The following is a 23675-nucleotide window of genomic DNA, read 5'->3' as shown; positions in this document are numbered from 1 at the left end:
CCACCTTTTGAGACAATCTTGTTTGCCAGGTCAAAGACAAGCATTACCTTCCTGGAGTTCCATCTGGACAGGGCATTAGATACTGGAATATCACAACCTTTTCAATATACTACTGTCAGGTGGTCCCAGAATTGAAACATGAATATAGCCCAGTTGGTGAGATAATTGTTCATTTTTGCTAGTGAGTTTGTTTGGAGAGATTTCATTTTGACAATAGTCTCATTTGCCTAATAGTTTGTCACTACTATAGTTGTCATGGACCAACCTCCAGACAGGAGCAAGGACTGGAACTACCTGGAGTTACCTGGCACCACTGAAAGTTATCTAGCAACTACAGGTAGACTGTGTACTCTAAGCAAACAAGAGATATAGTTGGTAGAATTGTAGATAGTTTTGTTTTCCTTCTTTGTGCTTCATCTTAGTCAATGCCATTATTTTTAAAGCTCTACACTGCCATTGCTATGACACTACAAAGCATCTTCTCTTAATCAAAGCCTCCACCAGGGCTTAGCTTTCATTTACTGCAAGTGACATCTTAATTGAATGACTGCTTATTGAGAAAATGCCTTTTGAACCTATCATACCTCCATCCCTGCCTATTGGCAACATTGACCCTACTACTCTCACCCTGGAACAGTTTGTCCAGTTGGTTTTAGAAGACCCTAATAGCTGGTTTCATTTTATTCATAACCTTACTAATACCTTCTCCCAAGTAGAGCTAGCCTGGAAGCAGACCTACATTGAATGCAATCAAGCCATTGTAGTTGCTAAGCAAGTTGAAGAATGAGAATGCATCTCTGCCATAAAGATCCAGGCCTTGAGTGATCAACTGATCAATGCCCTCTCTAAAACCCATGAGAAAACATCTTCCAAATGCTCAGCTACACACCCTGATCCACTGAAGTTCAGTGGAAAGCATGATGAAGTTGATACATTCCTTGTGCTCATCTGCTCAAAGCTTGGTATAAACCATGACCACTTCCTAGATGAAACTGCCAGGATGCTCTATGTTATGAGCTGCCTAGAAGGAACAGTCCTTAAGCAAGTCATGCTGTTAGTCTTAGCTAATAATTAGTTCCAAGGTTATACTACTGTGGTGGACTTGCTCAAGATGCTAGAACAAGCCTTTGGTGACCTTGACAAGCAGGCCACTGCTCAGTGGGAGCTCTGCCACCTTAACCAAGCAAACTTACCTTTTTTGACCTTCATTGCCACCTTCTGCTGCTTAGCCCCTGATACTGGATTTGATGAAATGGTGCTAAAAAGCATATTGAGTGGAGGTATCTCTATGAGTTGACAAATGCCATGATCACTTACAAGGTCCCTAGCAAACTAGATGACTATATTCAGCTCTTACAGAAGGTGGACAACAAAATAGTCACCATGCAAGACCACTTCCCTGTACCCCTGAGAGGCACTTATGGTTCAAAGTCCACTCCAAGCTCTATGATCTCCTGCTATCAAGGAGGTTGTTATAGTTATGTAGCCACTACAGCTCCCTCTAGTGTTGCACTGACCATGGTTAGTACCACCATGTTTACTCCCACTATTTGCCCCTCTGATTCAGCCTCTAACTTTGGAGCTACTTCCATGGACCTATCTAGTGTACAATATAGACTAGTCCTACCAGAGGAGAAAGCCTAACACCAAGAACTTGGCCTCTGTTCTTACTGTAGAGGAAGTAGACATATAGCAAGTAGCTGTGAGAAATTTAAGTGCTATAACTATAGCAAGCTAGGCCATGCTGTAGTGAACTGCCCTGAGGGCAAATGTGTGTGCCTGAATGAAGCTACTCTCCAGGTTGCTACTAGCTCTGGATCTAGCAAGCCTACTGCAGAAAACTAGGTGCCTCCAGGGATAGTTGCCCTTGGAGGCCCCTATTGTCAATCTCAATCTCAGCTAGTTCTCTTGAAGATAGTTTAGAAGGAGACCACATGGTCATAGCAATCAAACTTGTCTTTAACTTTAGAGAAATCATTACTCATGCCCTAGTTAACAGTGGCACATCCACCCTAGCCTTTATTGACCAACACTTCACCCAACAACACCAAATGCTACTTGCTAAACTTAACAACCCTTGAATGCTCACAGTGGTAGATGGCTGGACTATTGCATCAGGACTGCTTACACAATACTTACAAGCAACTATAGTAACTGGTAACCACCAAGAATTAGTTAAGTTCCTGGTTACACAGCTGGGCCACTACCTAGTGGTTCTTGGTATTAAATGGTTACAAAAACACAATGTATACACCTACTAGGGTTCAAACACAGTTATCCTCAACTTGAATTATTGTCAAAAACACTGCCTACAAGGACAACAAGCTGCTGTATTAGCAGGGTTAGTGGACATGCCTGACAAGGAGGACACAACCCCTACACACTTAGTTTACTCACCACCTATGTTACTGCCTATGCCACTGTCCTTGTGCCTACCTACTGCTAATGCATACTCTAGCCTAAACATAGCTGGGGCCCCTGCAAAGAATGACTGCACAACATCAATTTAGATAAACCTTATAGGAGCAAGACCATTTACATGGTTAGCTAGGAGAAGAGATTGCAAGCTTTATATAGTATCTATGAGAGATATAGAGATCACCTTGAAAACTAAACCAGAAGTTGACCCTACCACTATTTTACCTGCTGAATACCATGACTACTTGGAGGTGTTTTCTTGAAAGCTTGCTAATACATTAGCCTCTCATCAACTATATAACCATACCATAAACCTTTAACTAGGAACCTCTTTACCAATTGGATGATTGGCCAACATGTCAGTTAAAGAGCTCAAAATGCTCAAGAAATTCCTTGAAGAGAACCTTTAGAAAGGGTTCATTTGAGCTAGCTACTTACCCTTTACTATGCCCATCATGTTTGTTAAGAAACCAGGGGAGGGCCTTTGATTATGTGTAGACTATAGAGGACTTAACACCATTACTATTAAGGACTGTTACCTGATTCTACTTATTAAAGAGACCCTCAACTAGCTAAGCAAGGCCCAATACTACACAAAGCTAGATATCATCATGGCTTACAACCAACTTAGGATGTAAGAAGGGGATGAGCCCCTAACAGCCTTCTGAACCTGTTATGGGTAGTTTGAGTCTTTAGTTATGCCCTTTGGGCTGTGTAGAGCCCTGGGCTCATGGTAGAACTTTATTAATGATGTACTCAAGGAATACCTAAACATCTTCTGCATGGTGTATTTAGACAATATACTCATTTACAGTGATAACCTCAAAGAGTACAAAAACCATATGAAACTAGTACTACAAGCACTAAGGGGTGCAGGCTTACAGGTAGATATTACTAAATGTAAGTTCTATACCACTGAAGTTAAATATCTAGGCTTACTAATTGAACAAGGAAGTGTATGAATAGACCTAGAAAAGGTGGCTACAGTTAGGGAATAGGAGACACCCTGGAAAGTAAAAGATGTTCAGGGCTTCTTGAGGTTTACTAACTTTTACTAAAAGTTTGTAAAAGGCTTCTCCAAGATAGTAGCCCCCCTAACCAGACTAACCTGCAAAGACAGTCTGTGAAAATGGACTCAGGAGTGCCAACACACCTTTGAGGATCTCAAGATATTATTCTGTGCTGCATCAATACTGGCATTATATGACCTAGACAAGGAAAGCATTGTAGAAACTAATGCTTCAAACCTAGTAGCTATAGTAGTACACTCTCAACATGATAAAAAGGGCATATTGTGGCCTGTAGTGTACTTTTCCAAGAAGTTCTCACCTACTGAATGCAATTACAAGATCCATGACAAGGAACTAATGGCCATCATCCTAGCATTTAAAGAGTAGAGACACAAGCTTGAGAGAGTAAAGCACCTAGTTAAGATCTTCAGCAACTATAAAAACCTGGAACACTTCATGTTTACCAAAACCCTTAACTAGCACCAGGCCCAATGGGCAGAGTATCTTTTATAGTTTGACTTCAGGATACACTACTACCCCAGGAGACTAGAAGGGAAACCAGACACCCTTACCTAGAAGTCTGCTAATTAGCCTGAACTAGGCAACCTGTAGTTAAAACACCAACAACAGATAGTGATCAAACCACACCAAGTAGAACCAGTTCTACTAAGACTACAGCCACTATAGTTTGAAGATAGTAACAACTCTAGCTTATACAGTGACACCAACTCCAACTACAAGCTACTGGCAGAACCAGAGCATAGCAGCATGCTACCTCAACAACAGTTAAGACCCAGGCAGGAAGAACACCAAACCTTAGTTGACCTAGAACCACCTACACAGCCCTACTAGGGATTGGAGTCCCCAGAACCTGAAGAACCAACACTATCAGAACTCCTAGAAGAGGGCTATATGCAAGATGAATAGGTCCAAAAGGTGTTCCAAGTGCTACACTCAGGACAGCACCAATCCAGATTGATAACTCTAGTAGACTGCCAGGAGGTCAATCAACAGCTATTCTATAGAGAACAACTATACATACCAGACTTCAAAAACCTCCAAACCCTTATCTGTCACCAGCACCATGACTCACCAGCAGCTGGACACTCAGGAAGAGCCTGCACACTGGAACTAATTAGCCAGGCCTTCTACTGGCCAGGCATGCAAGCTATAGTAGCCCAGTATGTAAGGAACTGCCATACCTGTGCACAGAGCAAACCACACTGTTGAAGCCTGTACAGAGTACTGAAACCACTACCAATACCCATGCAATGCTAGAAGGACATCTCAATGGATTTTGTCACAGGGCTGCCCCTATCAAGAGGGTACAATGCAGTACTGGTAGTAACTAACTAGCTAACTAAGATGAGACATTCCTTACCCACAACAACTATGGCCATAGCACAAGATGTTGCTAAACTATTTGTAAACTAAATATTCTCACTATACAGGCTCCCAGAGACAATAGTGTTAGATAGAGGTACACAATTTGTTTCAGACTTCTGGCAAGTAGTATGCTACATCTTAAAGATCCAGGCATTACTATCTACAGCCTATCACCCAGAGACAGATGGATAAACTAAGCAACTCAATGCCATAATAGAACAGTACCTGCACAGTTATGTCTCTTACCTACAAGACAACTGGTTACTATGGTTAGGCCTAGCTGAATTTGCATTAAATAATACTGAATCATCAGCAATCAGGTACACTTCATTCTACATGAATTATAGTTACAACCCTTGTATGAGATTTGAACTGACCCTGTCCCCAGAACTAGCTAAAACACCTAATGCAAATGAAGGTTTTGACTTTGGATGGTACATGGAAGAAATCCTAACACTATTATGAGTGGAGATCAACAAAGCTAAAATGTGTTACAAGGATAATGTCAACTGCAGAAGACTACCAGCACTTACATATAAAGAAGGCAATCAAGTATAGTTAAGTACAAAAGAGATAAGAACTCAACATCCCTCATGGAAATTAGATTGGAAGAACTTGGGGCCATTTACTATCAAACAAGTACTAAACCCTTATGTATATGAACTGGACCTACCTGAAAGCATGCAAATTCATAATGTCTTCTATGTTTCTCAACTATTACCAGCAGCAGGAGACCTACTTCCAGGCCAAATAGCTGCCCCAGTGCCACTGGTACTAGTAGATGGAGAAGAAGCATATGAGGTAGAAGATATCCTGGATTCTTGAGAAAGGCAGGGATGGATTAAATACTTGGTTAAATGGACAGATTATGATGCACTTGAATGGTTACCAGAAGAGAATGTTGACCATGCAGATTACCTGCTGACTAGGTTTCATCACCTGTATCCAATTAAACCATGATAACAAGACCATTACATAGCCTTCACAGAGCTCAAGACTGTTAAAGGAGGGGGTAATGTTACAGACCAACCTCTGGACAGGAGCAAGGACTGGAACCACCTGGGGTTACCTGGTACCACTGAAGGTTACCCAGCAACCACAGGTAGACTGTGTGCTCTAAGCAAGCAAGAGATATAGTTGGCAGAATTGTAGATAGTTTTGTTTTCCTTCTTCATGCTTTGTCTTAGTCAATGCCATTACTTTTAAAGCTCCATACCACCATTGCTATAACAATAGTATAAGATGCTTCTTCTACCATTGATATGACTTTTTAGATCATTTAAATTATGTTAGCCATTTCTAATTTGGTTGGCCAGTAGTGTTTCTCTGTAGAATTTAATTCTCTACTAAGAAAGAATACTAGTTGTAGATCTGTATGTAGAGAAATGTTCTGCTTTATTGTTGAGTCATCATGGATGGTCTGGTAGTCTACACTCTCAAATCTATATTCCTTAGATATGTCAAGAAAAAAGTTTAGATGTTTTTCAAAATCAAAGTGTATAATCATGGCTTTAGCTACTATATTTTGTAAATTGTAGAATGCTACTGTCTGTTCTGCTATTAAAACTATCTGAGTTCTGGATGTAACTTTACAATGTTTTTTTTTTATTATTGTGGCAGCAGATGTTTTCCATAGTAGCACCATCTTTAGCTTTATCAATGGTTTTGCCTGTTGAGTGTAGTACAGAATTAGATGTTAGTGCTACCTAGTGGTTTCCAGAAATTGCTTAAGATGTCTCAAGCTGTCACACTGTTGAGGCAACCATTGTAATATTACTTTTGTTTTCTCTTCCATAGTTAATAGGCCTAAGCAATCTACTTTCTGTCCAAGGATAGTTATTAACTAGTAACCTAGATAGTATTTCTTTGCCTTAAGTATTATTCCTACAGTAAATAGGATTTGCATGACCTTATCAAGATAATTGACATGCTCATAAAACATCAGGCTGTATATGATAATATTGTTTATGTAGCAGGCCACAAAACACCAGGAGAGACCCTTAAACAAATTGTTCATTAGACACTGTTGATGTGCTACCAACTTCTTGTTACCTATAATTATAACAGAAGTCTACTCTTGTCCTTGATGGATAACAAACACTGTCCAATACCTGTTAGTAAGGTATATAAGTTGTTGGTAGTAAGTAGAAATAATATTAAACAAGCTTATAAAGTGTGCTCTCTGTACAGATCTAATTACTCTTTCTTGTTGTAGCAATGGATAGCCATCTATATTTAGTAGTAGATTAATCTTTTATATATCTATAATAGGCTAAGATTTATTACTGTTGGTGACCACAAAGACTTGTATACTATATAGTAATCTTCAATACTTGGTAATATGACTACTTTCAAGCAAAGAATTGAAAATATAGTTGATGGCCCATTGAGCTTTGATGCTAATATTAAACAAGGGTTTGATCTTTATTTTGGCCTCTAGTGCTAGATCTACTTCAAGCCTCATTTATTAGCTGGAGTGCTCATGCATAATTCCCAAACTGTTGTTAAACAGGATTTTATGTTAGTTGTACAGTTTGTACAAGGTCACAATTTGATTATTAAGAAGCTCTATATTTACATCAACCTGCTAGTACATTGACATAGTAATGTCTGGAACTTTTATACCAGTAGGTACAAGATATTCATACATAGGCTGAAATTTATCATTTAACTATGCTAGCATCTCATATGCAGGTTTGCTACCTATAGTGATGTCAATAGAAGCATTCATTACCAAGAACCCAAGCCTAGCTTCATGAAGCATAGTATTCAAGGATTTTGATAGGGAGCCATCTAGGGTGCTTGTGATAAAACAATCATTGGTACCACTGGCCACCACCATGATAGTTTCAGAGTAAACTCCAGTACCAGTAGTAAGAGTAGGTCACAATACTGCTACAGATAATGTAGTATCTGCCCTAAAGAAAGCAGAGATCTCATCTAAAGCTTTAGCCTACAATGCTACCTTGCTAGTCTTTAGACTATAGATTGTCCCTACAATGAAATTCTTTGGTAAGGTATATTGTTTGTTAGTGAAATTAGTATATACTAAGTGAGTTTGATTGGTTAATATAATAGATCTTGGTAAGGAGGTCTCCACTGCTACTCCAGTAGTGATGAGAATGAATTCATAATCTTGACATAATTGGACAGTTTTTGCAAATTTAATGGGAATTTTACATGTTGATCTTGGTAGTATAACTATAGCTTTGGAGAGCCAAACAGGAATATTCTTATATTTATAGTCTTTTTGAACACATACTAATATTACCATGTTACTACATTATCAAACAGTCATAATTCCTCATGCTGGGTTAATTACCATGCCCTCAATTACAATTACATCATTGGCAATTAGTAGATCAGTACCCAGGTTTGGGATGATGAAGAATGATCTTGTAATGACTACTACCTTCTTTCTATCCTTAGTATAGAGGCAGAATTTTAATATTATTCTTTAGGTAACAGTGGTCTTGCCAAGTTCTACACCCTTAATCTAATACATAAAGGGTAGGTCCTAAATCATAAAATTTTCATTTGGAATGTACTTTAAAAATTCTGCATCAATGCTAGAATTTCTAAATCTAGAATCAATCACTACCTTATGGGTAGTATTAAAGTCTGGCATGAAAGCTACATCTGTGTTAACATAGCTATACACAACCAAATCAAATCCAGGAACTTGCTTAACTAGCAGGGCAAAGGATTTGACAATGATTGGATTAGATATAGAGGATTTAGTCTGATGACCATCTGCCTTAATATGTTGGTATAGAGCACTGCATAACAAAAAGCTTTGCTTGTACTTGTTATATTTAACCTTAGTAGAAACAAAAAATACTTTTTCTACTACATCATTAGTATTAGATACAGTCATGTTTAATTCAAGATTATTTACCAATATATAGGAAGACATTGAAGCTCTATTATCTCCATCATCAATGTTTTGACTCTCTGCAAGATCATTACCATTAGCATGAAATGCATGCCATTTACCTCTATAACTATTACCTTCTTTTTTAATCTGTAGATAGTCACAGTCCTAGTGTTCTTCTATACAGAGGCAACAAGGTCTAACATTGTAGCCTGCACTTTTGGTATCTCACCACAAGATATTTGCATCCATCATTGTCTACCACAACCTATATTTTCATTAGGTGCCTTGATGATTAACCTTTTCTGAGTAGTTATTCTACCAATTAGAACATTTATTCTAGTTGTACACCTCATTTGAGGGCTGATTCCAGCTAGCCAGGTAGTTTGTAGTAAAAGATGACACTGTTCCAGACTGATTAAACAATCCTGTACAAACTTCATGTCTTGACTTTAAATGTTCTGCCTTTAGAGCTACTTGTATTTTGTCTAGACAGCTAGAATACTTTGAGAGTGTATTTTCATCATCCTCCAAAACAGACTCTATAGCAATTTAAATGGATGGCTCTAGGGAAAAGCCATCATGTACTCTTTTAACCAAGTCATTTTCATCATTGTATCCTGCAATCCTTAATAGACATAACTTCTTGGTAAGGTAATCTAAGGGTTCTTGTCCTAACAACCATGTAAACTTCTCATAGTCAGCTTTAATGTAAGTAATTCCTCTGCAAGGCATGAATTTGATGTAGATACATTGGCACCATTCAATGGCTGATTGATCCATTACTTTTTTATTTTTTTTAGATAGACTATACAACCAGTCACATGCACAATCATTGGTAAGACATTTTTTAAGTAAGACTAATACCTGTTCTTTATCAAATACTCTTACTGTGTCCTGAATGTTGTTAATAAAGGTTTGTACCATGTAGGTGTTGGTAGTAGAATTAGGTATAAATTTACCAATAGATTCAACCTTTAACTCATGTATCTTACATGGTGGCCAGCATTCTATATTATCCATTTGATACTACATGATTTACATCATTATAGCCATTAGGTGGTTATTGTCTACTGGACTACTAAAACCTGGTACACTCCCAGTACTAGAAGGAATGACAGGGGGAACATTTGGTATTGAGGACAGTAGAATGTTTGATGCTGACCCATATCTGGGATGTAGATTTATAGGGTTCTCAGGTACCTGATAGTCAGGCATTGCCATGTCAAGAGGTGACATTGCTTGAGAAGGTACTATTACAAGTAATGGTGCTGTTACCTGTAGTACTTGTAAGGGTAAATCTAGTTGTTGCAGCTCAGTCAACAAAAGCTCCTTGTCAGAAGATGATGACAAGACCTTCTGTACAGAGTCACCTTTATTACTTTCAAGTAGTTCCAAAAGCAGGGACATTAATTCTCTGGAGGACAATACTAGAGATTGGTCTGTTGGTGCAGTAGTTAAATCTATAGACATAGGAACTAACAAGGTATTAGAGAGAACCAGTTCTGTAGAGGTATAGGCCAACAACATGTTGTCTGTTAGATCTAACTTAGGTGTTAGTATATGCTGTAATCTCCCTTCTATTCTCAATCTTGTTAGATGGTTTGAAATTGAACAACTCCTGGACTTTCCTCTATACAAGGATAAAGCTGTTGTGATGCTACTAGCCAAGCTGACTAGTTGTTCAATAAAGAAATGAAAGTAACACAAACAAGTATAAGTGATAAGAAGGACAATGGTTTAAACAAAACAATAAGCAACAGATATAAGACAATGCTATGAAAGGTAATAGTAGGAGTAAGAAGACCAGGGACTTATGACAATAGGTCACCATTGACTAGTATTGTATAGCTCTCACTTTGTAGAACAGTAAGAGAAGATGACTACAGGAAAACCATATAGTCTGGAGAATCCAAATGGATTGAAAAAAGTGTCACTATCAATTGTTATAGTCTATGACAATGAACATGGTATAAGAGTGTAAAGAAGCTTGATTCTTACATAGCTCTTGACAACAACCTTATATATGGTTGTTGTCACTTAATATACTAAAGTACAGAAGTAAAAGGAGCAACATAAAGCAAGCAAGACTGTAACATAATATAACTGTTTTAAATAGTTATAAATTATTAATTTTATATTTAAAAGATTTTAAGTTTTAAGTTTTATTTTATTATTCTAGTATTATATTTAATTAAATTTAGTTTTTTATTTTTATTAAAAGACACTTAAGTATTATTAGATATTTATATAAGTTATAATAAGTTTTAAAACCTATTTTTTATTTTTTTATTTTTTTTATATAGATTTGATAATATTTTTCTTGAATATTAAATATTGTTATTTATTTAGCTTTTAACAATTAGTTTTAAAATTTCTAGATAAGTAGTAATAAATATATATTTTTGATTATTTTATTATTTAACTATTAATAATCTATAAATAATTATAGCTTGTTATTTTTCTTTGATATCTATAGTATTAAAAATTTTATTAAACTTTTATTAAGTTTAATATATTTTTTAATGCTCTTTACAAGATATTTTTTTAATGCTTTAGCTTATTATTATATCTCTAGATATATTAGTTTTGGTTTTAATACTATTTTTTCTTTCAAGAAAACTATATGCAGATAGTATGAAATTATTTTAAAAATACAAAAATATATAAAAAAATAAAAAAATTTATTTTAAAAAAATATACCATTTAAAAAGCTATTTTCTAATTAGAAAATATATAAACATTATAAGTACCTAAGTACCTGAATTCAATCCCCAGCTGAAAAATATTTTTTTTATTTTTTTAATTTTTTTTATTATATATATTTTTTATCCTAAATTATTTGTAAAACAAAGTATTTTTAGCTCAATAGTATAATATTAAGTTTTAAAGTTAGATTAATTTATAAAGTAAGCTAGTCCTAAATAGGAAACAAATTATTATAATTATTTATTTATTTTTTTTTATTTTTTATTTTTCATTATATTTAAATTATTTAAATTAATTTAAAAATATTTAAAATTATTAAATATTAAATTAATAATTTTAAATTTATTTATATAATATAAAATAATTTTAAATAAATTAAAAATTTATATTATCTACATGTAAGTAGACTACTCATCTTTTATAATAAATATTTTTTCCATTTTTTGTTTTTATTTTTTTTGCTTTTTTTACTAAACTTTTAATTAATATTTTAGGTTCTAGTATTTATATTAATTTTCTAAAGTCGAACTTTTAATAATATTTTTCTAAATAATTTATTTAATGGCCTTTTTTATTTTTATATCTTGCTAGAAGTTGTATTAACTAACAACTTGTTTTTAAATTTTTTAATATAATTAATTGCTATAAATTGTCATTTTACTTTTATTAGTTAATTTTTATTGTTAATTCTTACTTTATCAAGTTATTGTTTATTTGTTTGTTTATTTATTCTGCATGCAGCCCTAAAGCTATAGCAGAGTCTGTAGTTTAAATATATTTTTAAAATGTGTATTAAACTTTTCAAGGTCACTCTAGAATTAGTCAAGCTGATACTAGATATCATTTATTAAATATAATAAAAAGAAAAAAAATAATATAATATAAAGAAAATGATAAAAATATACAGAATGAGAGCAATAATAGCAATAAAAAAGAGTTAAAGTTTGGTTTTTTTTAAACCAGAATCTGGTTTTTTGATTTTGAAGATGTCAAGAAGTATTTTCTTCTTGAAATCTACTCCAGTTTTATAGTGTTTTTTGTTGATAATATTCTTCTTGATGTAGTAACTATATTCTTGATATTATTTTAATAGTATCTAGATATTTTAGTAAGTAGTTCCAGTTTTTTCCAGTATATAGTACTTTTAAAGTAAAAACTTTTTTCTTTATTTTTTATAATAGAATATTTCTAGCTCTTTATTTTTGATAGCAAGGTAATAATAAATAAGCTGAACTCTGGATAAAGTTGCAAATAGAGCTACATTCTTTGGACTCATATGCAGGTAGCCTGTACAAGTAAGATTTAAAATAACTATATCCTATCTTGAGTTGAATGGCAGTTGTAATTAATTTTTTTTTAAGGTCCTGGTATCCCTCAAATAGTTTCTAGTATAGAAGAGTTTGAAATTGTTTATAATATTTACTTTTAAAATTAGTTTGCTATTGGTAGATTCATTACTCAAGAATAAGCTTTTTTAACCTTCTTTTCCAGTGGTTGTATAAAGTATATGCATCCTTATATAATTTTTTATATACAGATAGTATAAATTTTTAATATATTTAAAATTATTTTTTATTTAAAAAATATTTTTTAATTAAAACATTTAATATTTTATATTATATAAATAAATTTAAAATTATTAATCTAATACTAATAATTTAAAAAAATTTTAAATTTTTTCAAAATATTTTTAAATTAATTTAAATAATTTAAATATAATGAAAAATAAAAAATTTAAAAAAATAAAAAAATAATTATAATAATTTATTTTTTATTTGAGACTAGCTTACTTTACAAACTAGTCTAAGCTTAGAGCTCAATATTATACTATTAAGCTAGAAATACTTTTTGTCTAAAAATAGTTTAAGATAAAAATTATATATAATAAAAAAAATAAAAAAAATAAAAAAAATATTTCTCAGCTAGAGATTAAATTCAGGTACTTAGGTACTTATAATGTTTATATATTTTCTAATTAAAAAATAGCTTTTTAAATGATATATTTTTTTAAAATAAAATTTTTTATTTTTTTTATATATTTTTTTATTTTTAAAATAATTTTATACTATTTTAAATTAATTAAAAACTATTTTCAAAAAATTTTAAATTTTAAATTATTTTAAAAATATTTTATAACATTTACTAAGATTTAATATTATTATAAAGTTTTTAAAATTTTAAATTAAATATAAATAATTAAAATATATTTAAAATTATTAAATATAAAACTTTATATAAAAAATTATATTTAATTATTTTAAATAAAATCAATACAATTATTAAATTAATATAAATTAGTTTAAATATATAAATATTTTAAATATTTTAAATTTAATTTTAATATAAAAATATATTTTATATAATTTAAAAAATTATTTTTAATTATTAAATATAAATTAAATTAAATTTTGATTGATTAATATAAATATAAATAATTAATCATATATATATAATTAAAATAATTAAAATTAATTTATATCTATTAATTATAAATTAGTACTATTTTTAATATTTTAAAACAATTTAAAAATTTATACTATCTGTATGTAAATACCTCTCAACCTCAGGCTAGAACTTCACAGCTATAAATATGCATTGAAAATAACTATACTATACTTGTCACATCCACTTAAACAAAGAACTCCTAAAGAATTTTCTCCAATATTATAAATAGAACAAGATATAGATACTACCAAGTATCTAGACTGGAATCAACAATCTACTCAGTTAAAATCAAAAGCATATCCTACTCAGTACATACAAATACTAGCTAAATTAGCTATTATTTTACCTATTATACCAGAGCTAGAATCCTACATAATAACTAAATGGCCTCCATGAAAACAATTTCCAGCTATATCTATCATCAAAGACAAGTATTTCAAGTCTGATATGATAGAAAAACACCAAACAATACTAAATATCCTTCAAAAACAAATTCCAGAAGAAAATTATATAGTATATATAGATGAATCATTACAAACAATAGCAGGAACAGGATATTATATTACATACTGTTAAGATATATATACTTTTTCCTGGCATCTGGGCTCATATATGGAAATCTATGATGCAGAACTTTTTGCTTTAACTAAAGCAATAAAATGGATAGTATATAGATCAACTATAAATTCCAAAACTATCTGGATATTTACAGACAATCAAAGTATCTTAGATACAATACAACATCCTATAGCTGGACCTGGACAACAACTACTACTACAAATTTTTTCTGCTATTCAAGTTTTCAAAGACAATAATATTCAAATCCACCTTCAATAGGTTCCAGGACATCAAGGAATACTAGGAAATAAAGAAGCAGATAAAGCAGCCAAGCATGGAATAACATATACCAACAAACTACACAAGGATGCATATACTTCATACAGCTACTTGAAAAGAAAGTTAAAAAAGCTTATCCTTGAGCAATAGATTTACCAATGACAAACTACTTCTAAAAGAAAATATTATAAACAGTTTCAAACCTTTCCACACTAGAAGCTATTTGAGGGATACCAAGACCTTAGAAGAAAACTAGTTACAACTGCCATTCAACTCAAGATAAGACATGGTTACTTCAAATCCTACCTATACAGGCTATTTATATATGAGTTAAAAAAATGCAGCTTTATCTGCAACTTTACTTAGAGTTCAGCTCATCTATTACTGTCCTGCTCTCAAACAAAAGAAGCTAGAAAAGTTTTAATACAAAAAGTAAAAAAAAAAGTTTTTACTTTGAAAATATTATATACTGGAAGAAACTGGAACTACTTACTGGAATATCTAGATACTACTAAAGTAGCATCAAGAATATGGTTACTATATCAAGAAAAACAACATCAACAAAAAATATTATAAGACTAGAGTAGACTTCAAGATAAAAATACTTTTTGAAATTTCTAAAATTAAAAAACCAGAAAAAAAAACCAAATTTTGACCCTTTTTTATTACTTTTATTACTTTTACTTTGTTTATCTTTATTATTTTCTTTATATTACACTAATTTTCTTTTGTTTTATTTTGATAAATAATATCTAGTATTAGCTTGATTGATTCTAGAATGATCTCCAAAAGCTCAATACATATTTTATATATTTAAACCATAGATCCTGCTATAGCTTTAGGACTGCATGCAGAATAAATAAATAAACAAACAATATCATCTAATAATGGCTATTTATTATTTATTATTTATTATTTATATAATTTATATAATTTATATTTTATAAATATAGTTAAATTTAAATAGAATTTAAATAAAATTTAATTAAATAATAATAAATTTGAAATTAAATTAGATTAAATTAAACTAAATTTTAATTAATTATTAACTTTTAATATTTAAAATTTTTAATTTAATATAGAATGTTTAATAATAGTTTTAATACATATATAAATATTTAATAATTTATAACTATTATTAATTATTTTAAACTTAAAACTAAATTAAAATAATTTTTAAACCTCTGCTATAAAATTTTTTAAGCTAAATTTAACTTAATATAATTATTTTAAATAGTCATAAACTATTAATTTTAGTATTTAAAGAATTTTAAGTTTTAAATTTAATTTTATTTTTCAAGTATTATATTTAGTTTAATATAAGTTTTTCTATAAATTTTATACTGGTTTTAACTATATCTTTTAATTATTATATATAATTTTTTTATATTTAATCTATGCTAGAATTTAATTTAAGTTTTTTTTAATAAATATCTTCTATTTTTCTTGTTTCATTATTTACAAAAATTAGATATTAATACTCTTGATTTTTTTTACTAAATTTCTTGGCTTAACCTGTTCTATAGTTTTTTTTCTAGTATTTATTTTTTTACATTATAAACAAGTTTTATTCTCAAAGTATTATTACTTTTTTTCTTTATTAATGAGTTTTTTAAAGTCTTGTTTTTGTATTGTATTAAAATTTATTAGATTATTTCTGTTTAGTATTTTGTTTTGGTATTTTTTAATATTTATTTAATAGTTTATTTTATAACCTGGATTTTAATGTTTTTTTCTTGTTCTTGCTTATATTAATAATTGTTGATTTTTATAGTTAATTCTATTATTTTATACATTGTTTTAAATTGTTTTCTACAAGCTATTTTGTATTTAACTCATTTTTTAAGTCTGTTATAGAAGATTATAATTAATAGTATCTATTTTCATGATACAATTAATGCTACTTGTATAAAGTTTATTATATATAAAGCTATTAATTTTTTTTATTACATTATCTAAAGCTTTTGTTCTATTACTTGTACCTTATTAATTTTGCTATAGACTTTTTTAATATATTTTTTAAATTTATTGTAGTACTTACATGTAGATAGTATAAATTTTTAAATTATATAAAATATATTTCTATATTAAATTTAAATTTAAAATATATTTTAATTATTTATATTTAATTAAAAATTCTAAAAACTTTATAATAATATTAAATCTTATTAAATGTTATAAAATAATTTAAAAATAATTTAAAAATAATTTAAAAATTTTACACATTTAAAAAATAAAAAAATAAAAAAATTTATTTTAAAAAAAATACTATTTGAAATGCTATTTCCTAATTAAGAAATATATAAATATTATAAGTATTTAAGTACCTGAATTTAATTTCTAGCTGAAAATTTTATTTTTTTTATTTTTTTTATTTTTTTCTACTATATATATTTTTTATTTTAAATTATTTTTTAAAAAAAAGTACTTTTAGCTCAATGGTATAATATTAAGCTCTAAAATTAGACTAGTTTATAAATTTTAATCTTTGACTTTATCTTTGAGCATTATACTCTAGCATTATTTCCTTATATTTTATATTACTAAATCTTCTATATAATAATCTAGCAAAAACTTTCCTTATTATAATACAAATTTAACTTCTATCTCCTTTACTTTAATTTATTACTAATAGAGCCATCTAGCAAAAGCTTTCTTTACTATAATAAAATTCTGCCTTTTTTGCTCTAGTTTATTACTAATAAAGCTATTTAGTAAAAGTTTCTCTTACTATAATATAGATTTAACTTCTGCCTTACTTTTTTTTATTCTAGTTTATTACTAATAGTAAAGTAAGCCAGTTTCAAATAGGAAATAAATTATTATAATTATTTTTTTATTTTTTATTTTTTTAAATTTTAAATTTTTTATTATATTTAAATTATTTAAATTAATTTAAAATTTAAAATTATTTAAAATTATTAGTATTAGATTAATAATTTAAATTTATTTATATAATATAAAATATTAAGTGTTTTAATTAAAAATAATTTTAAATAAATTAAAAATTTATACTATTTACATATAAGTATATATAGTTTAATATAAAGTTTTTCTATATTTATATATTTTTAAAGTCTAGCTTGTCCAGGTTTATAGCTATTTGTCATAATAAAAACTTTATTAAGAGAAAAAAACTTTTAAAACAAAAAGATTTTTTTTAAAATAAATAATATAAAAACTATTTAATTATTTTTTATAAAGTTTGATAGATAATTTAAAATTTTATATTATTTGCATATATGTAATATATTAATAAAAATAGTATAGATAAAACTATTTAAAAAACTCTAGATAGATTTTTTAAAAATATAATAAGTATAGTATAATTAATTAAAAATAAAAAAAGTATATATAATATATAAATAATATAATATAGTACAATAATTACTATATAAATTTTTTTAATTTAAATTATTTTTATATTTTATAAAATAATATTTATATTTATAATTGAATTAAAATAAAAATTTATACTATATATTTAGCTTTTTATCTATATAGCTATCTTGTTATATTATTAATTATTATTATTTGTTTAAAAATAAAATTTTTATTTTATATTTAACTTTTTATTTATAGAGTTAATAAAATACATTATTTTTAATTCAAATAATTAAATATTATATTAAAATTTCAAATGATTTAAACTTTTTATTTTTATAATATTATATAATAATATATAATTTTTAAAATTATTATTCTAAATAATTTATATAAAGCCAAATAAATTACAACAAACTGTTAATTATTAAAATTTCAAAGTTTTAAATATTTTAATTTTAAAGCTAATTTAAATTTTTATTATAATATTTTATTAATACTCCAACCTTACAATTTTCCTCATCTTTTAACTACTACTTCCCAAATCTAATTTCAACCATCAAACTACAGATCTCGAGATTAGACTATAAGGCAATTGTGTTTCTCCTATGACTTACTGCTCCAAGTATCCCACAGCTGGAAGACTGCTTGGACAATCCATTTGGACCAGAACATATTGCGCCAGCAACCGAATTTCTCCTACTATTCCGAGGACTCAGAGCCGATCGATCCGAACCTCTTTGACATCATTCTATACGACGCCACGGTCGTCCCAGAAAATTGTAAAGAGAGGGGTTACTTCCGTCGGTATTGCTTTGGCGATCAGCATTTTTTTCTTCTTACCCTTTTGCCTGAGAGAAAACTCCCCCAAACCTGCTTCACAGGGTGACTTGGAAATTATACCTCTCAGCAGCATGGACAAGTCCGCTCCTCCAGGTCGTCCAGGCAACCTTACTGACGACCAGGAAAAAAAACTACGGGAACTTTGGACTGCGGCTCTGAACGTTTTTGGGGTTTCTGCGGAGAACGCTAGTGACGAAGAGAGTGGCCTTTCGACGCCCGTTCCTCCCCAGTCCGATATTTCTGAAGATGGAACAAAATCGGACAATCCAGCCTCAGAGAAGAAGAAGAAAAAGCGCATAGGCCTCTTTAGCAGAAAGAGTCGTAGTAATCATGCCGACTCTGAGGCCAATCCTTCCAAAATCGGAGGCTCAGAATCAAATCCCCGTTATGCTCAAGAAGGCGACGACAAATATGGGCAAGCCAAGTCTTACAATCAAGCTTTGGCTAGCCAGTCACCGGAAGCTCTGCGAACCGCGTTTTGGAGCATGGTCAAGCATGATAATCCCGATGCCCTTCTGCTTCGGTTCTTACGCGCAAGGAAATGGGACGTTGACAAAGCTCTAGTCATGTTGATTTCAACAATGCACTGGAGAGGCCAAGAGATGCACGTAGACGACGATATTGTCTATCATGGTGAAGGCGCTGCTGCAATTGCCTCCGTCTCCGACAAATCAAACGCCGCTGCCAAACAAGAAGCTAGCGACTTTCTTGCTCAGTTGCGACTAGGCAAAAGCTTTATTCGAGGCGTGGACAAGGAAGGTCGTCCGATGTGCTTTATTAGAGTCCGTCTTCACAGGCAAGGTGATCAAAGTGAGGCAAGTTTGGAGAGATTTACGGTGTACGTCATTGAAACGGCGCGACTTTTTCTTTCCCCGCCCGTCGATACAGCTGTATGTCTTTCTGCCTTTCTTCCCTTGCGGCCTCAATATTGTCCTGCTTGAATGTCTTCCTAATGTTTGCAGGCTGTTATTTTCGACATGACGGGTTTCTCAATGGCGAACATGGTAAGCTCAACATTCGATACCTTTGATCTCTCTCTAATGTGTGCTGTAGGATTATGCTCCGCTGAAATTCATGATCAAATGTTTTGAAGCAAATTATCCTGAGAGTCTGGGCGTTGTTCTTATCCATAAGGCGCCATGGGTGTTTCAAGGTTTGCATTGTCTTATTTGTCCTACACTCAAGTAGCTAATGGTTTCCAGGGATTTGGAACATCATTAAAGGTTGGTTGGATCCTGTCGTGGCCGGCAAAATTCATTTTACAAGAAATGCGGAGGAATTGGAGAACTTCATACCCCGCGATCGGATATTGAAAGAACTTGGTGGAGATGATGATTGGTCTTATCAGTACATTGAACCAAAGGACGATGAAAATATTTCAATGTCGGACAAAGCTGCGCGCGAGAAGCTGCTCGATGAGCGTGCAGGAATTGTAGAGAAATTCGAAAAAGCAACGCTTCAATGGTCCTCGAGGAACTCCGAGGACAAGGAACCGGTCAGTTTAGTGCAGCAGAGGATCTCACTTGCAGATCAACTCAGGCTCAATTACTGGAAGTTGGATCCTTATACTAGAGCACGGACACTGTATGATAGACTTGGGATGATTCAACCCGGGGGGCATATTGAAGCCTTCCCTGGGGGAGTATCTAACAAGAGTACTTAAGACAAGAATAATTTCTAGAATGTAATTAATAATCAACCTCACCATTTAAACTTCTTGTCGGGAGAAGGATGTGCCTATTATGCTCTCAGGTCCGATAAGCTAATTAAGTCAGAATAAGATTTTCTATAGGTGTTGTATTCTCGAGCAAAGTACTGACTGAAATTTTACTTAGGATTTCTAGATTACCTGTAACAAATTGTCCAAGGATGCTGTTTTGATTGCATGGAGTAATGAAATTTATATTAGACTATAAGCAGTTTATTTTTTAATTCTCGATTACGAATTATCAATTTATACCTAACTAGTTAAACTTCAGGATCATATTCCAACCTCATTTCACTTTGTTTCCAGTAATACTATTAAAACCTTTTTTTTAAAAAAAAAAAAAAGAAAAAAAAAAAAGGCGCTATTGAAATTATATTGTTCTTCGATTTCAGGCTTTATACCCCCTCAAAATTGTATCAATTTCATACGAAATGGTCACCTCCTTAAATAACCTCAATCTCTTACATTGATTAAATTGAAATTATAAAGATAATTATCAAAAGCTCAACAAGTAACTACCTAACTTAAACGAGTCATTACGTAGATTGGTTTCCTGGCCAAGTAGCTCGGTTAATATTAGCTCACCTACCTCTTCATTGCTTCCGATCAGCCTTGATCTCCCCAATTGTCGAATCTTGAGATCGCTCGTCCATCCACAATTGCTCCATTCAATTGCATAAAGTACCCTATCATGGCCAGCAGGCAATGCTCATCGCGGCTTATAAGCCAGACTTCTATTACCCGACACAATGTCATTTCCGCGCGTCAATTGAAGCCCTCTAGAATACTGCCTTTGAACAACCGCAGTTTCTCGTCAAAAGCGACCACCAATAAGGCACCGCTCCTTCTGCTTTCCGCAAGGTACGATTATGGAAATACTGAACATCATATGGAGCTAATTCTTTTACGCTAGAATGTCAATTGCGCCAATGCGCTGCTCATGGACAAAGTTTTCGCAGCATTGCCATTATGGTATTCCCTCCGGCAGCCCCTTTACAGGAAATCGACACTGACTGGTGTAGCCGATAAGGTTGTAAAGGTGCCAGAAATGGCAGAATCCATATCAGAGGGAACATTGAAGCAATTTTCAAAACGTAAGTAGTCAATTGACATATCAGATATGCTGGGAATGTTCGGGGCTTAGACATGGCAGAGATTGGTGATTATGTCGAACAAGACGAAGAGATTGCTACAATTGAAACAGACAAGGTATGAAATCGAGTAGCGCGAGGCACCGATACTCTTAATCAATCCACTGACCGTAAATCAGATTGACGTTGCTGTCAACGCGCCGGAGGCGGGTACGATCAAAGAATTTCTAGCCAAGGAAGAGGACACAGTCACCGTTGGACAAGACATCGTTAGACTCGAGCTGGGCGGTCCACCCGAAGGTGGACAGGCAGAAAAGGCAAAAGAAGAGCCCAAAGAACCCGCGCCGAAAGAACAACCCACTACATCGGAGCCCAAGGCTGAGTCCAAAGATAAAGAGGATCAGCCGGCAGCAGCTGCAACCCAACAGAAAGCGGAACCTGCTCAGCCTCCCAAAAAGCCAGAGGCGCCGAAGCAGCCCGAATCGAAAAAGCCGTCTGCGGATGCAGCTGCCGGGCCCACTACTCCGGGTAGTCGAGAGGAGCGCAGGGTGAGTAAAGCTGAAGCCCAAGATTGCATTCAAAAATGCTCAAACATCACAGGTGAAAATGAATCGCATGCGCCTTCGAATCGCGGAACGCCTTAAGCAGTCCCAGAATACTGCTGCCTCGCTAACCACATTCAACGAAGTTGATATGTCGGCTCTCATGGAATTCCGTAAATTGTACAAGGACGATGTGCTAAAGAAGACTGGAGTCAAACTTGGGTTCATGAGCGCATTTTCGCGCGCCTGTGTCCTGGCAATGAAAGAGATCCCAGCAGTCAACGCCTCTATTGAAGGCCCTAATGGTGGCGACACCATTGTCTTTAGAGATTACGTCGACATTAGTGTTGCTGTTGCCACGGAGAAAGGATTGGTAACTCCAGTCGTTCGTAACGCTGAATCACTGGATATGGTTGGAATTGAAAAAGCCATTGCCGATCTTGGTAAAAAGGTACGTAGTAGAGATTCGAGCTCGAATACACGTGCTGACCATTGCAACCTACAGGCTCGGGATAACAAGCTGACAATCGAGGATATGGCTGGCGGAACGTTTACAATTAGCAATGTAAGATTTGGAAAGATATACGGAGTTTCCAGAATCTGGCTAATAGATATCCATTCAAGGGCGGAGTATTCGGATCTCTAATGGGTACACCCATCATCAACCTACCCCAGACTGGTATGCAGCCTTTTACCTGTCACCTTAGGAATGATGATTGGCTAACTTCTAGTAGGCGTGTTGGGCCTGCATGCCATCAAAGAACGGCCCGTTGTAGTCAATGGAAAAATTGAGATCAGACCGGTGAGTGAATATCAGCCAGGAGAATATGAATTCCCTGAGCTAACGATCCTTCTACAACAGATCATGTATTTGGCTCTTACGTACGACCATCGCCTTCTCGATGGACGGGAGGCGGTGACTTTCTTGGTGAAGGTAATCTTGATCCCCAGCTCTGACCCGTATGATTGAAAGAGTTCTCTGACACATTACCAATCAAGGTTAAGGAATTCATCGAGGACCCCCGGCGAATGCTATTGGGCTGAGCGAACGAATCGAAAATCCCTGAGGCGGAGGACTAATCTGCAAATACTATGACCATAACACAGTATTTGTCGAATGACCACTGCGTGCTCAGCAGGTTCGAGCCGAAGCTTGTTTATACTTCACGGTAGTCTATTGGTGCAGAGATGAGGTTGAACTGATCTTTTATTTTCAAGCGCAGGCATTGATTACTTGATAACCGCAAGTTCAACCGATGGATAAGTTTGTTCTTTCAACTTTGTGCAGTACCTCTGTAAGCACGTGTATATAGGTGAAGCATATTTCGCAGAATACACTTCTTCTACTTCCAGCTTGGTCTGTGTAGTCAATTATTCCTGCTTCTTGAAGCGTGCTAGACAGCATCCCCTCTGCTACTGGGTTAGATGTGTACGGTTAATCCGACATAAAAATGACACTTGCAACATAAACATCAGTAAGAATTGGAT

General features: G+C 32.5%; 4 protein-coding genes across 4 annotated transcripts; 2 read left to right on the top strand and 2 right to left on the bottom strand.

The window, feature by feature from the left end:
* Positions 1 to 623: 623 nt before the first annotated feature.
* L228DRAFT_242192 (hypothetical protein) lies at positions 624 to 2467 on the bottom strand (the record flags this gene model as incomplete). The annotated part of the gene is made up of 10 exons (XM_018331390.1): positions 624 to 662; positions 740 to 845; position 890; positions 1194 to 1258; positions 1318 to 1340; positions 1518 to 1600; positions 1672 to 1700; positions 1833 to 1963; positions 2140 to 2145; positions 2441 to 2467. 10 exons carry the CDS (start codon positions 2465 to 2467, stop codon positions 624 to 626), a joined length of 510 nt encoding a protein of 169 aa, XP_018184451.1.
* A 1796-nt stretch (positions 2468 to 4263) lies between these two features.
* Positions 4264 to 4514, bottom strand: L228DRAFT_271792 (hypothetical protein; the record flags this gene model as incomplete). Its single annotated transcript, XM_018335572.1, has 2 exons — positions 4264 to 4420; positions 4471 to 4514. 2 exons carry the CDS (start codon positions 4512 to 4514, stop codon positions 4264 to 4266), a joined length of 201 nt encoding a protein of 66 aa, XP_018184450.1.
* A 14022-nt stretch (positions 4515 to 18536) lies between these two features.
* Positions 18537 to 20555, top strand: L228DRAFT_251765 (CRAL/TRIO domain-containing protein). The gene is made up of 4 exons (XM_018333636.1): positions 18537 to 19736; positions 19809 to 19850; positions 19900 to 19999; positions 20049 to 20555. Exons 1-4 carry the CDS (start codon positions 18612 to 18614, stop codon positions 20507 to 20509), a joined length of 1728 nt encoding a protein of 575 aa, XP_018184449.1. The 5' UTR covers positions 18537 to 18611; the 3' UTR covers positions 20510 to 20555.
* Positions 20556 to 21163: 608 nt separating this feature from the next.
* L228DRAFT_251764 (dihydrolipoyllysine-residue succinyltransferase component of 2-oxoglutarate dehydrogenase-like protein complex) lies at positions 21164 to 23568 on the top strand. Its single transcript, XM_018333635.1, has 11 exons — positions 21164 to 21415; positions 21468 to 21526; positions 21577 to 21648; positions 21708 to 21763; positions 21825 to 22193; positions 22246 to 22638; positions 22693 to 22752; positions 22812 to 22866; positions 22922 to 22989; positions 23050 to 23121; positions 23187 to 23568. The coding sequence occupies exons 1-11, from the start codon at positions 21246 to 21248 to the stop codon at positions 23229 to 23231; spliced, it is 1419 nt and encodes a 472-aa protein (XP_018184448.1). The 5' UTR covers positions 21164 to 21245; the 3' UTR covers positions 23232 to 23568.
* The last annotated feature ends 107 nt before the right edge of the window (positions 23569 to 23675 follow it).

The sequence above is a fragment of the Xylona heveae genome (assembly GCF_001619985.1).
Source record: "Xylona heveae TC161 unplaced genomic scaffold L228scaffold_16, whole genome shotgun sequence".
NCBI lineage: Eukaryota > Fungi > Ascomycota > Xylonomycetes > Xylonales > Xylonaceae > Xylona > Xylona heveae.
The sequence above is the reverse complement of the archived record's forward strand: the minus strand, read 5'-3'. Positions and strand labels throughout refer to the sequence as shown.